The 12811-nt window shown below is 55.3% G+C and overlaps 1 protein-coding gene across 4 annotated transcripts in view; it reads right to left on the bottom strand.

Moving 5' to 3' along the window:
* Positions 1 to 406: 406 nt before the first annotated feature.
* EPHX2 (epoxide hydrolase 2) overlaps positions 407 to 12811 on the bottom strand; it is a 30607-nt gene continuing 18202 nt past the window's right edge. The window contains exons 19-20 of one of the 4 annotated variants that reach the window (XR_010302879.1): positions 10309 to 10460; positions 7664 to 7978 (exon numbers count right to left, since the gene is read on the bottom strand). Coding sequence is in view for 3 of the 4 variants with exons in the window: in XM_064146611.1 (XP_064002681.1) it covers positions 438 to 543 (106 nt within the window). In the remaining variant the exon portion in view is untranslated. Of the gene's footprint in view, positions 544 to 7663; positions 7979 to 8089; positions 8616 to 10308; positions 10461 to 12811 lie in introns of those variants that run through there. The other 3 variants (XM_064146611.1, XM_064146613.1, XM_064146614.1) reach the window with 3 other exon arrangements.

Raw genomic sequence — 12811 nt, forward strand, 5'->3', positions numbered from 1 at the left:
GGGATGCCAGGTGTTGGTACCCAGGGAACAGAGCCTAGCTGGGGCAAGCAGGGGACCTCAGAGGGATGCCAGGTGTTGGTACCCAGGGAACAAAGCCCAGCTGGGGCAAGCAGGGGACCTCAGAAGGATGCCAGATGTTGATACCCAGGGAACAGAGCCCAGCTGGGGCAAGCAGGGGACCTCAGAAGGATGCCAGATGTTGATACCCAGGGAACAGAGCCCAGCTGGGGCCAGATGTGTCTCTTTCCTCCACGTATTAGGTGTTTGACACATCTGCTGGTGGATGTGCACCTCGGTAGGGTGAGCCTTCTCCTGGGCTAAGAGAAGGGCTCAGGCTGCCACCACCTGACCTCTTTGGCTGCACAGGATAGAGCACCAGAGCCCTTCCTGGCCTTTCCTCCTCATTTCTAGTGGGCTGTCTCCTGAAAGACCCCTCCTTACCTCCCGGATCTCCTCCACTGAAGTGGGCTGGAAGTACAGCTCTGGAGAGCAGCCATAAGTCTTGGCCCAGTTCTGGAACTTGAATCCTCCTTGGCCATGCACCTGGACCAAAACCAAGAACTAAAGCAGAGGAAAGCAAGTGTCTCCCCAGCTTCTACCACACAGCCCATCCTCCCCCTGCCAAGACCACTCTACCAGAGCAGGTTCCCAAAGGATCTGGAAAAGTAATGTGGGCACAAAGATTCATCTCAACCTCCTTGAGTCTGCAGAGCAGAGATGTCTCCATGTGAACAAGCCAGCCCAGGAGCAGCCAGTGGACAGAACTGAGAGAGAACCCCTGGCTGTTGAAGGCATCTCCATGGAGCTGAGCCCATCCCTTCCTCTCACAGCATGAGGTGTGCTGGGGTCCTCTTGGACCAGCATAGGATCATAGAATCAGTCAGGACTGGAAGGGACCACAAGGAGCAGCCAGTTCCAACCCCCCTGCCATGCCCAGGGACACCCTACCCTAGAGCAGGCTGCACACAGCCTCACACAGCCTGGCCTCAAACACCTCCAGCCATGGGGCCTCAACCACCTCCCTGGGCAACCCAGTCCAGCCTCTCACCACTCTCAGGCTCAACAACTTCCTCCTTACCTCCACTCTCTATCTCCCCACCTCCAGCTTTGCTCCATTCCCCCCACTCCTGTCACTCCCTGACAGCCTCAAAAGTCCCTCCCCAGCTCTTTTGTAGCCCCCTTCAGATCCTGGCAGGCCACAAGAAGGTCACCTGGGAGCCTCCTCTGCTCCAGCCTGCACAGCCCCAACTCTTTCAGTCTGTGCTCACAGCAGAGCTGCTGCAGCCCTCTCAGCATCCTCCTGGCCCTGCTCTGGACACACTCCAGCATCTCCACAGCTCTCTTGGAATAGAGGCTCCAGAGCTGGATGCAGTACTCCAGGTGGGGTCTCAGCAGAGCACAGCAGAGGGAGAGAATCCCCTCCCTGGCCCTGCTGGCCACACTTCTGCTGCTGCAGCCCAGGCTCTGCTTGGCTTTCTGGGCTGCAAGTGCACACTGCTGGCTCCTGCTCAGCTTCTCCTCCAGCAGCACCCCCAAGTGCCTCTCCTCAGGGCTGCTCTCCAGCCACTCACTGCCCAGCCTGCATTTCTGCTTGGCATTGCCTCCACCCAGCTGCAGGACCTTGCCCTTGCTCTTGAGCCTCATGAGGTTGGCAGCTGCTTCTGCTCTGCCCTCTTCCAGACTTTGTCTCAGCAGCCATGCCTCATGGCCCATGTGCATGGCCTCATCGTGAGGGGCTGACTGGGACCAGGTTGGGACCTCCTTCCAACCTCAGCCATCCACACAGAGCCTCTGTGCCCTGGTCTGGCAGGAGAGCGTGGAGCCAGGAGATCCACGTCCAGGCAGGGGTTAAGCCAGGGCATCCCCAGAGCGGTTTGGAAGGGTCTTGGTTGGGGGAAGCAGTTTCTTGCTGGTCACAGACAGCCCAGCTGGGGCTTGGGCAAGGAAAGACCTGGCACAGGGCTGGACAGCAAGTCCACAGAAGGTGGTGGAGCCCTCTGTCTCAGGTAGGTCTGGATCCACCCTGCTGCCCCATCAACACTACATCTTGTCCCACCCTGGCTGCAGGGCATGATTTATTCCTTTGCCACCTCCTGTGGTCTTAACTCCTGTTCTCTCCAGCCTCCTCTCTGCAAGCAAACCCTCCACTTTCCACCTTCCCATCCAGGCTCCCTCCTCTGTCCTAAGCCATCTCTAGGATGGGTTCAGCTCTCAGTCAAAATGCAGACTCCCAGAAGTGGGAAAAGTTCTGCAAGGGTGCAGAAGAAACTCTCCCAGTCCTTTCTGCAGGCATCCTGCACCCCTCCCCCCACCACCTCAACCCCCTCAGGCTGTTTTTTAAGGGCTGGGCAGGGCAGGAACAGTGTTTAGTTGACGATGACCCATTGCCCTGCCCAGTGAGGTGACACTGTCTGGAGCCAGCTATTGTAGACAGCTCAGATAGCAGCAAGGAACCCTCCAAGGGAGGGGGAGGTGGGGCTGGGCTCTTCCCACATCATCCCCCATGGAGGTCAAACCCTAGAGCTGGTTTTCCAGCTGAGAAACAGAGCAAGAAAGACATAGAAAAGGTTTTAAAAGCCCCTGAAAACAACAAAAGAGAGGAAATCGAAGGTCCAGGGCTGTGGGCAGCCTCAGCTAGTCGAGGATGCTCCTGTTTGCTGCAGAGGGGGTTGGACGAGACGACCTTTGGAGCTCCCTTCCAGCCCAGACGGTTCAGTGGTTCTATGCCAAACCCCTGTCCTGCTCAGCAGGCAGAGCCTGCCCTGACTTACTCAGGCAATGCCTTTGCTTGCTTTCTTTCCCCCTTTTCGCAGGCATCTTTCCTCTTTCTTCTCCTGGTTATTAAACCCATACCGAAGGATCAAACCCAGACTCCTCAGCCCTAACCGTGCCCTGCAGCTCCACGCTGCTCGGACCTCCCTTCCCACCCCAAACCCGGAGACATTCCAGTTGGCTTTCCCTTACCATCCTGCCGGCCTCTCCCTGAGGTGCTGCTGGAGCGAGGACTCTGGCTGCTCTGGCACCAAGGATCAGGAGTGGTCCTGTCTAATCCAGGGAGCTTCTTCCTGACCTCTAGGTCACCTAGGAGCTCCTTTTCAGGCGAAAGGGATAATGAATAACAGCCCTGCCCCTAGGGATTCCCTGGGGGAGGAAAGGGGCTGAGCCCTTTGCTTCCAGTTGGCAGAGCAAGAGCCAGCCACAGATCGGACCCAGGGAGTCCTGCACCCTACAGGGCTGAGCCCTTTGCTTCCAGCTGGTACAGCAAGATCCAGACACAGATTGGACCCAGGGAGTCCTGCACCCTACAGGGCTGAGCTCTTTGCTCCCAGCTGGTAGAGCAAGAGCCAGCCACAGATTGGACCCAGGGAGTCCTGCACCCTACAGGGCTGAGCTCTTTGCTCCCAGCTGGTACAGCAAGAGCCAGCCACAGATTGGACCCAGGGAGTCCTGCACCCTACAGGGCTGAGCTCTTTGCTCCCAGCTGGTACAGCAAGAGCCAGCCACAGATTGGACCCAGGGAGTCCTGCACCCTACAGGGCTGAGCTCTTTGCTCCCAGCTGGTACAGCAAGAGCCAGCCACAGATTGGACCCAGGGAGTCCTGCACCCTACAGGGCTGAGCCCTTTGCTCCCAGCTGGTACAGCAAGATCCAGATTGGACTCAGGGAGTCCTGCACCCTACAGGGATGCTGCAGCCTCTGGTGGTTTAGGGACAAATTGGAACACAGGCAATTCCCCAAGCCCATGAGCTAAAACTTTGCTGTGAAGGTGCCAGAGCACTGGAACAAGCTACCCAGAGAGGTTGTGGAGTCTCCTCTGCAGAGTCCAAATCCATTGCAGCCTGCCCTGCTTGAGCAGGGGGATTGGACTAGAATACAATCATGGAATCAACCAGGTTGGAAGAGACTTCCAAAGTCATCCATTGCAACCTATCACCCAGCCCTGTCCAATCAACCAGACCATGGCACTAAGATCCAGATGATCTCCAGAGGTCCCTTCCAACCCCCACCATGCCTCATTTCTGTGAGGAAGAAGATGCTTTGAAGGGTTTCGAGGAGAATCCACTTCGTTTGGTGGGCATTCACCCTGGAGCTGACCCCCTGAACTGAAGGATCAACCTGAAAGGAGGTTGTAGCCAGGTGGGGGTTGGTCTCTTCTCCCAGGCAAACAGTGACAGAACACGAGGACACAGCCTCAAGCTGCAACAGGGCAGGTCTAGGCTGGGTGTTAGGAGGAAGTTGTTGGCAGAGAGAGTGATTGGCATTGGAATGGGCTGCCCAGGGAGGTGGTGGAGTCTCTGTGCCTGGAGGTGTTGAAGCCAATCCTGGCTGAGGCACTTAGTGCCATGGTCTGGTTGGTTGGGCAGGGCTGGGTGCTAGGTTGGAGTGGCTGAGCTTGGAGGTCTCTTCCAGCCTGCTTGATTCTATGATTCTGCGGCTCAAAGGTTGCAGCTTGGTTGATTCTGTGCCTCTGGGCAAGTCGGGCAAAGGAGGGGAGCAGGGAAAAGCCACAGACCCACATCGGGGGTCACCGGGCAGTGAGTGCTGCAGTGTGCATCACTTCGTACCGAAATAGGCTTTGAGGGCTTTTGCTTCCTGTGAAGGGGACACTCCACACCTCCTATCTCAATCTCACCTCCCTGTCCCACCAGGAGCAGAGGGCGGGACAGGATTTGGCCATCTGATGGCTCTCATCCGGACGGACAAAGAGCAGCGATTTGCAGGAGCTCTGCAGCGCTGGGCGGCTGCTCTTTGGCGATAAGCAAACCCTCCTCATGCAGGGAGGGATGATAAGGAGATTGCTGAGCCAGCCAGCCCGGGCTAGGTGACCTTCCAGGAGCACTGTGCAAGCAGGGAAGAGCTGCTGAGGGCAGCTGCCTTGGCAGAGCTGCAGGATGCTCTGGGAGACCCAACCTGTGCAGCACAGGCATGAACTCGGAGAGCAGCTTCTGAAGGGCAAAGCAGGAGCTGTGTGTGCATTGCCAAAGGCCTCAGGGCAGCTGTTTGCACAGGGCTTTGCTTCTGCCTCCGAAGCTCTTCGACCTCCTTGACCAACTCACAGCATCACCAAAGTTGGAAGAGACCTCACAGATCATCAAGTCCAACCCTTTACCACAGAGCTCAAGGCCAGACCATGGCACCAAGTGCCACGTCCAGTCCTGCCTTGAACAGCCCCAGGGACGGCGACTCCACCACCTCCCCGGGCAGCCCCTTCCAGTGTCCAATGACTCTCTCAGGGAAGAACTTTCTCCTCACCTCCAGCCTAAATCTCCCCTGGTGCAGCCTGAGGCTGTGTCCTCTTGTTCTGGTGCTGGCCACCTGAGAGAAGAGAGCAACCTCCTCCTGGCCACAACCACCCCTCAGGTAGTTGCAGACAGCAATAAGGTCACCCCTGAGCCTCCTCTTCTCCAGGCTAACCAATCCCAGCTCCCTCAGCCTCTCCTCGTAGGGCTGTGCTCAAGGCCTCTCCCCAGCCTCGTTGCCCTTCTCTGGACACGCTCAAGCATCTCAGTGTCCCTCCTAAACTGGGGGGCCCAGAACTGAACACAGCACTCAAGGTGAGGTCTAACCAGTGCAGAGTACAGGGGCAGAATGACCTCCCTGCTCCTGCTGACCACACCATTCCTGATGCAGGCCAGGATGCCACTGGCTCTCTTGGCCACCTGGGCACACTGCTGGCTCATGTTCAGGCGGGTATCAATCAGCACCCCCAGATCCCTCTCTGTCTGGCTGCTCTCCAGCCACTCCGACCCCAGCCTGTATCTCAGCCCCCTGCTGATGCTTTCCTGGCTGCAAAGCAATTAATCCTCCACCACACCTTCAAGCCTGGTCTGACTTGGGGTGGGGGAGACATCTCTACAGCTGCCCAGCCACCAAGTGCTGGGCAAAGGTCACCAAATCCTCCCCCAAAATCTCCTCAAGGGATTACTCATTAACAGGAAGAGGTGAGAGAGATACAGTGGGTGCTGTGGTCTGGCTGGTGGTACTCCAAGCAGCCAAGACAAGGATGGGAACTGGGGAAGGTTGCTCACTTGCTCCCTCAGCAGGACCTCTGGAGCTGCTGGCACCCAGTGGGAATTTCCTACCTTTGCAGCTGCTCTCTTGGCTGTCACCTCTGCACCACAGATAGCTTGAACAGCCTCAGACTGCAGGGAGCTCCCAAATCAGAACCATGGGATTGCTTATGTGGGAAAAGAATCATAGAATCAACCAGGTTGGAAGAGACCTCCAAGATCAGCCAGTCCAACCTAGCACCCAGCCCTAGCCAGTCAACTAGACCATGGCACTAAGTGCCTCATCCAGACCTTTAAAGACCATCAAGCCCAGTCATTAATTCAGCACTGGCAGGTCACCACTAAAACATGCCCCTCAGCCACTCATCCACAGAGCTTTTCCATCCCTTCAGGGTTGGGGACTCCAGCACTGCCCTGGGCAGCCTGTTCCAAGCCTTGTCAACACCTTTCCATAAGGAAATTCTTCTTCCAGTCCAACCTAAACCTCCCCAGCTGCAAACTGAGGCTACCTCCTCTCATCCTAGCATTTGTTTCATGGGAGAAGGGCTCAACACTCACCTTTCTCCAGCCTCTTCTCAGGAAGATTGAGAGCAGGAGAAGGTCTCCCTTGAGCCTTCTTTTGTCCAGGTTAAACAGCCACAGCTCTCTCCACTGCTCCTCAAAGACTTGTGCTCTAGACCCTTCACCAGCTTTCTTGCCTTTGTTTGGAGACTCTCCAGCACCTCAATGTCCTTTTTGTGATGAGGGACCCAAAATCCAACCCAGGATTCAAGGCACAACCTCACCAGTGTGACAATCCCTGCCCTAGTGCTGCTGGTCACACTGTTGCTGATCCAAGACAAGGATGCTGTTGGCCACACAAGCACCTGCTGACTCATCTTCAGCTGGCTGTGGATCAGCACCTCCAGGTTGTATCCTGTCAGGCAGCTTCCAGCCACACTTCCCAAAGCCTGGAGAGTGGCAAGGGGTTGGTTGCAGGACCTTGGTCTTGTTAAACCTCACTCCCATGGCCTTGACACATTGATCCAGCCTGAACTGCTCTCTCTCTGCAGGGCCTCCTGACCCTCCAGCACATCAACACATTCACCTGATGTGCTGTCATCTGCAAACTGACTGAGGGTGCTTTCAGGCTGTGAGTCAAGAGAGATGTTGAGGTGCTGGAAGGTGTCCAGAGAAGGGCAAGGAAGCTGGTGAGGGGCCTGGAGCACAGCCCTGTGAGGAGAGGCTGAGGGAGCTGGGGGTGTGCAGCCTGCAGAAGAGGAGGCTCAGGGCAGACCTCATTGCTGTCTGCAACTCCCTGAAGGGAGGCTGTAGCCAGGTGGGGTTGGGCTCTTCTGCCAGGCAAGCAGCAACAGAAGAAGGGGACAGAGTGTCAAGTTGTGCCAGGGCAGGTCTAGGCTGGATGTTGTTAGGAAGTTGTTGTCAGAGAGAGTGATTGGCATTGGAATGGGCTGCCCAGGGAGGTGGTGGAGTCTCTGTGGCTGGAGGTGTTGAAGCCAAGCCTGGCTGAGGCACTTAGTGCCATGGTCTGGTTGCTTGGGCAGGGCTGGGTGCTAGGTTGGAGTGGCTGAGCTTGGAGCTCTCTTCCAACCTGCTTGATTCTAAGATTCGGTCTCCTTAGTCCCCCTCCTCCAGATCAGTCATCACTGCCTGCATGTGGAGCACTGCCAGACCTTGTACCTCCTTATAGCTACAACAAAACTAAGTCAGGAACTCTTTGAGTCTTGAGAGCTTTTTGAGCAGGGTCTCAGGCCAGAAATCAGGTGGAGGGTTGGTGTGTGTGTGGGTTTTGGCCTTCTTCCTTCTCCATTTAAGAATAAAAGAGTTTCAATTTCATTATGAGCAGCTTTTATTCTTCACTTCTCTATCTCCAAGAGCTCTTTCTTCCTCTGAGTTAATTGCTTCCTCCCTTAAATGGGACAGTGAACAGTGTCTGAAGGAGAAGAGGACATGATCAAAGTTGAAACCTACATGGGAAGAAGGAGATGTTGCCCTTTAATCCTCCCTACCAGGCATAGCCAACATCAGACCACATCCTGCCTGCAGCTCAGCATCCCTGAGTGCCCCACAGCTCTGGAGAGAGAAGCTGAGATAAACCCTCACAATTCCAGGGATGTTTTAGTGTGGTCCAGAGGATTATCAGAGCAGGTCACACTGTGCCATCCTTCTGTTTGGCTCCCCAGGGTGGAAGTGCTGCTGTGGTTTGAGGTTGTATTGGCCACAGAGTGCCCTTCACCAATAAACTGGATGGTTTCACTCTTGGTGAGGCTGAAATATGAACCCTGGAACAAAGCTGGAGCCATCTCCAGAATCCAGGGCTGGGCTGAAGGTCAACCTGGTGCTGTGAAGTTTGGTAGGTGCAAGTGATGGTGGCTGGCTGCAATCCTGCACCCCTGTACCCAAAGCAATGTGGGGCAAAGGGAGGGCTCCTCGCTGGTGCCAGAGCTGCCACCTGGGACTTGCAACAGGCAGACCTTGGCCTGTTTCAGAGACTGGTGGCCATAGTTCCTTTGGTGGCAGTCCTGAAGGGCTAAGGAACCAGGCAGGATGCATACTGTTGAAGAAGAAAGAGTCCAAAACTCAGGAACAGGCCACCCCTATGGGCTGAAAGAGGATCACAGAAGGTTAGGGGCTGAAAAGGACTTCAAAAGACCATCCAAGTCCAAACCTATCCTGCCACAGCAGGATCATCTGTAGCAGATCACACAGGAACACACCCAGGAAGGTCTTGAATATCTCCAGAGAGGGAAATCTCCAGAGAGGGAAACCACCAGAGAAAGCAGCTAAGACAAAAGGGTAACAAATGACAAGGCAAGAGGAAAATAGCCTCAGGTTGCTCAGGGGAGGTTTAGATTGGATGGTAAAAGAATGGCTCTTTATGAGGCTCTTAGTGGTCTAGTTGGCTGGATAGGGCTGGGTGATAAGTTGGACTGGATGAGCTTGGAGATTTCATAGAATTAAGCAATTTGGGAGCAGTGATGTTATGAAATGAAGAACTTCTGCTACTGAAAAGGGCTCTGAAGCAAGCACTGGAATAGGCTCCCCAGGATGATGGTTGAACCACCCCCACTGAAGGAGTTTAAAAGGAGCATAGATATGGTGCTAGAGGATAAGAAGTAGCACCAGACCAGCTTTGCTCCATTCCCCCCAGCCCTGCCACTCCCTGACAGCCTCAAAAGTCCCTCCCCAGCTGTTTTGTAGCCCCCTTCAGATCCTGGAAGGCCACAAGAAGGTCACCTGAGAGCCTCCTCTGCTCCAGCCTGCACAGCCCCAACTCTTTCAGTCTGTGCTCACAGCAGAGCTGCTGCAGCCCTCTCAGCATCCTCCTGGCCCTGCTCTGGACACACTCCAGCATCTCCACAGCCCTCTTGGAATAGAGGCTCCAGAACTGGCTGCAGTACTCCAGGTGGGGTCTCAGCAGAGCACAGTAGAGCAGAGGGGGAGAATCACCTCCCTGGCCCTGCTGGCCACACTTGTGCTGCTGCAGCCCAGGCTCTGCTTGGCTTTCTGGGCTGCAAGTGCACACTGCTGGCTCCTGCTGAGCTTCTCCTCCAGCAGCACCCCCAGGTCCCTCTCCTCAGGGCTGCTCTCCAGCCACTCACTGCCCAGCCTGCATTTCTGCTTGGCATTGCCTCCACCCAGCTGCAGGACCTTGCCCTTGCTCTTGTTGAAGCTCCTGAGCTTGGCTTGTGCCCACCTCTGCAGCCTGTGCAGCTCCCTCTGGATGGATCCCTGCCCTCCAGCCTGCCTGCTGCACCACACAGCTTGGTGTGGGCAGCAAACTTGCTGAGGCTGCACTCAGTGCCTCTGCCCATGGCACCCACAGAGATGTTGAACAAGACTGGTGCCAGGACTGACCCCTGAGGGACTCTGCTTGTCTCTGGCCTCCACTTGGCCATGGAGCCATTGGCAGCCACTCTTTGGGGGCAGCCACATCTTGCCTAAGCACTGAAAGACCTACCTGAGGCTAAACCACAGGACTTGAAGCTTTACTTCCAGCTTAGCAGTGGACTGAGCCTGGGAGGGGCAGTGGTGATGGAAGGTTACTGCTTGTCCTCGGTGATCAGAGCAGCACATCCTGGGGCATGTGTCAGCCCTCTCACCTTGATGCTTACTGACCTTTGGGAGCTTTTGCAGTCAACAGCCACCAGCAAGAGCAAAGCAAGGAAGGGGGGGGAGGGTGTCCCTCACACTAGCAGTGCACAAATCAGAGATTGAAGGGGTTCTGCCCCTGCTTTAGCTGTTCTAAGCTGTCCTCCCACCTTGTAAACCCAGTCTGGACCACACTGTCACCCACCTGCTCCAAGCAGCTCAATCACCTCTCCTGTAGGGGCACATCATGGTTCTTCTTTTCCAGTCCCATGTCTTTCTTGTTCTCAAAGGTTTGGATTTGTAGAGCAGGAGTTAAGAGCATCCCCTCAAAACTAAAGCCAGACTTCTGAGATCTGCCTGCAACACCAGGACTTGGGTTGAGAAATACTCTGCAGCTGGGATCAGGGCTTTGAAACTCACCTTGAGGGGTTTCAGACATTTCCTTCTTCCTTTTCATGTGTAAATGCTGAGAGAGAAGCAGCACAGAGCCACAGTGCATGGTGCAGAGGACACCACGACCACCCTGGAGAGGGTTCAGCTTCTCAGTATCCCGAGGGATACAATCCCTCTTCTTTCACTGCCTCTGAGACTGCTGAGAGCAGCTTTAAGCTGCAAAACCAAATGGCCCAGAGGAGCTTGGTGTGCAGCCAGATTTCTTTCTTCATTTCATCCATCATGCAGGGGCCTGGCCACTTGGGTGCTCTTCAGTAGCAGCAGCCAGAGCCATCACTCATATTTATGGCTGGAGGATTTCTCCTGGCAATAAACCTTCTGAGAGATGCAGCAAAGCTCCAGAGGAAACCAGAGTGGGACTCAGCAGCTCTTTTGCTGCTGTCTGCCCTCCCAGACCTGTCACTATCACAGCCCAAGTCAGCTTTGGCTCAGCTGGTTTCCTGGGATCTTTGCTCTGCAGCTGCTGGGATGTCTCCATCCTGGCCAGGTGTCCTGGGCTAACTCCAGCCCACCAGACTGTGTGGGAGTGTGAGACTGGTGAAGCTGCTGAGGATGTGTGTGTGAGGACCTCTGCATCCCAGGGATGGAGGATGGATGTGCCTTGGGATCCATCCCAAGGCTTGAATGCACTCATGGACCAAGGACAGACACCAAGGCAGTGTGGGGGATGCCAGCCTGGTGAAGCTGCTGAGGATGTGTGTGTGAGGACCTCTGCATCCCAGGGATGGAGGACGGATGTGCCTTGGGATCCATCCCAAGGCTTGAATGCACTCATGGACACTGAGGAAGCATGGAACCATAAAAATCATGGAATGGTTGTGGTTGGAAGAGACCCTTGAGGTCACTGAGTCCAACTATTGACCCAACACTGCCAGCTCACCACTAAACCATATCCCTCAGCACCACATCTCCACAGCTTTGAAGCCCCTCCAGGGATGGGGACTCTACCACTGCCCTGGGCAGCCTGTTTCAAACCACCTGGGGAAGAAATTGCTCTTCATGTCCAAACTAAACCTTCCCTGGAGCCTATTTCCCATTGTCCCATCAGGTCTTCCTTGGGAGAAGACACCAACACTCACTTTGCTCCAACCTCCTTTCAGGGAGCATTAGAGAATGAGGAGGTTTCCCCTAAGCCTCTTCTTCAGGCTAAACAAGCCCAGTTCCTTCAGCCTCTGCTCACAGTATTTGTGCTCTAGAGCCTTCACCAGCTTTGCTGCCTTTCTTTGGACATGCTCCAGCACCTCCATGTCTTCTTGGAGTGAAAGGACCAAAACCCAACCCAGGATTCCAGGTGTGGCCTCACCAGGACTGAATATAGAATCAAGCAGGTTGGAAGAGATCTCCAAGCTCAGCCACTCCAACCTAGCACCCAGCCCTGCCCAAGCAACCAGACCATGGCACTAAGTGCCTCAGCCAGGCTTGGCTTCAACACCTCCAGGCACAGACACTCCACCACCTCCCTGGGCAGCCCATTCCAATGCCAATCACTCTCTCTGACAACAACTTCCTAACAACATCCAGCCTAGACCTCCCCTGACACAGCTTGAGACTGTGTCCCCTTCTTCTCTTGCTGCTTGCCTGGCAGAAGAGCCCAACCCCACCTGGCTACAGCCTCCCTTCAGGGAGTTGCAGACAGCAATGAGCTCTGCCCTGAGCCTCCTCTTCTGCAGGCTGCACACCCCCAGCTCCCTCAGCCTCTCCTCACAGGGCTGTGCTCCAGGCCCCTCACCAGCTTTGTTGCTCTTCTCTGGACACCTTCCAGCACCTCAACATCTCTCTGGAATGGAAGAGCCCAGAACTGGACACAGCACTCAAGGTGTGGCCTGAGCAGTGTGGAGTAGAATAACCTCCCTTGTCCTGCTGGCCCCATTGATCCTGATCCTGCTGGCCACACCATTGCTGATCCAAGCCAGGATGCTGTTTGCCTTCTTGACCACCTGGGCACCCTGCTGGTTCAGCTTCTGCCAGCTGTCAACCAACACCCTCAGGTCATCTTCTACCAGGCAACTTCCAGCTGCCCTTCCCCAAGCCTGGAGCATCACAGGGGATGGTTATTGTGACTCAAGTGCAGGACTCAGCCTTTGTCTTGTTGAACCTCATCCCATTGTCCTCAGCCCACTGACCCAGCCTGGCCATCAAGCCACAGAGCTTGGTTGCTAATGCAAAAACCTCATCTGGCTGTTAAATTGAGCATCAATTCCTCTGCTCTTCCCAGGAACCAGGTCAGGGTCTGCTGTAGCTCTGGCCACAACCCA

Source organism: Pogoniulus pusillus, chromosome 7, assembly GCF_015220805.1.
Source record: "Pogoniulus pusillus isolate bPogPus1 chromosome 7, bPogPus1.pri, whole genome shotgun sequence".
NCBI classification, from domain to species: domain Eukaryota; kingdom Metazoa; phylum Chordata; class Aves; order Piciformes; family Lybiidae; genus Pogoniulus; species Pogoniulus pusillus.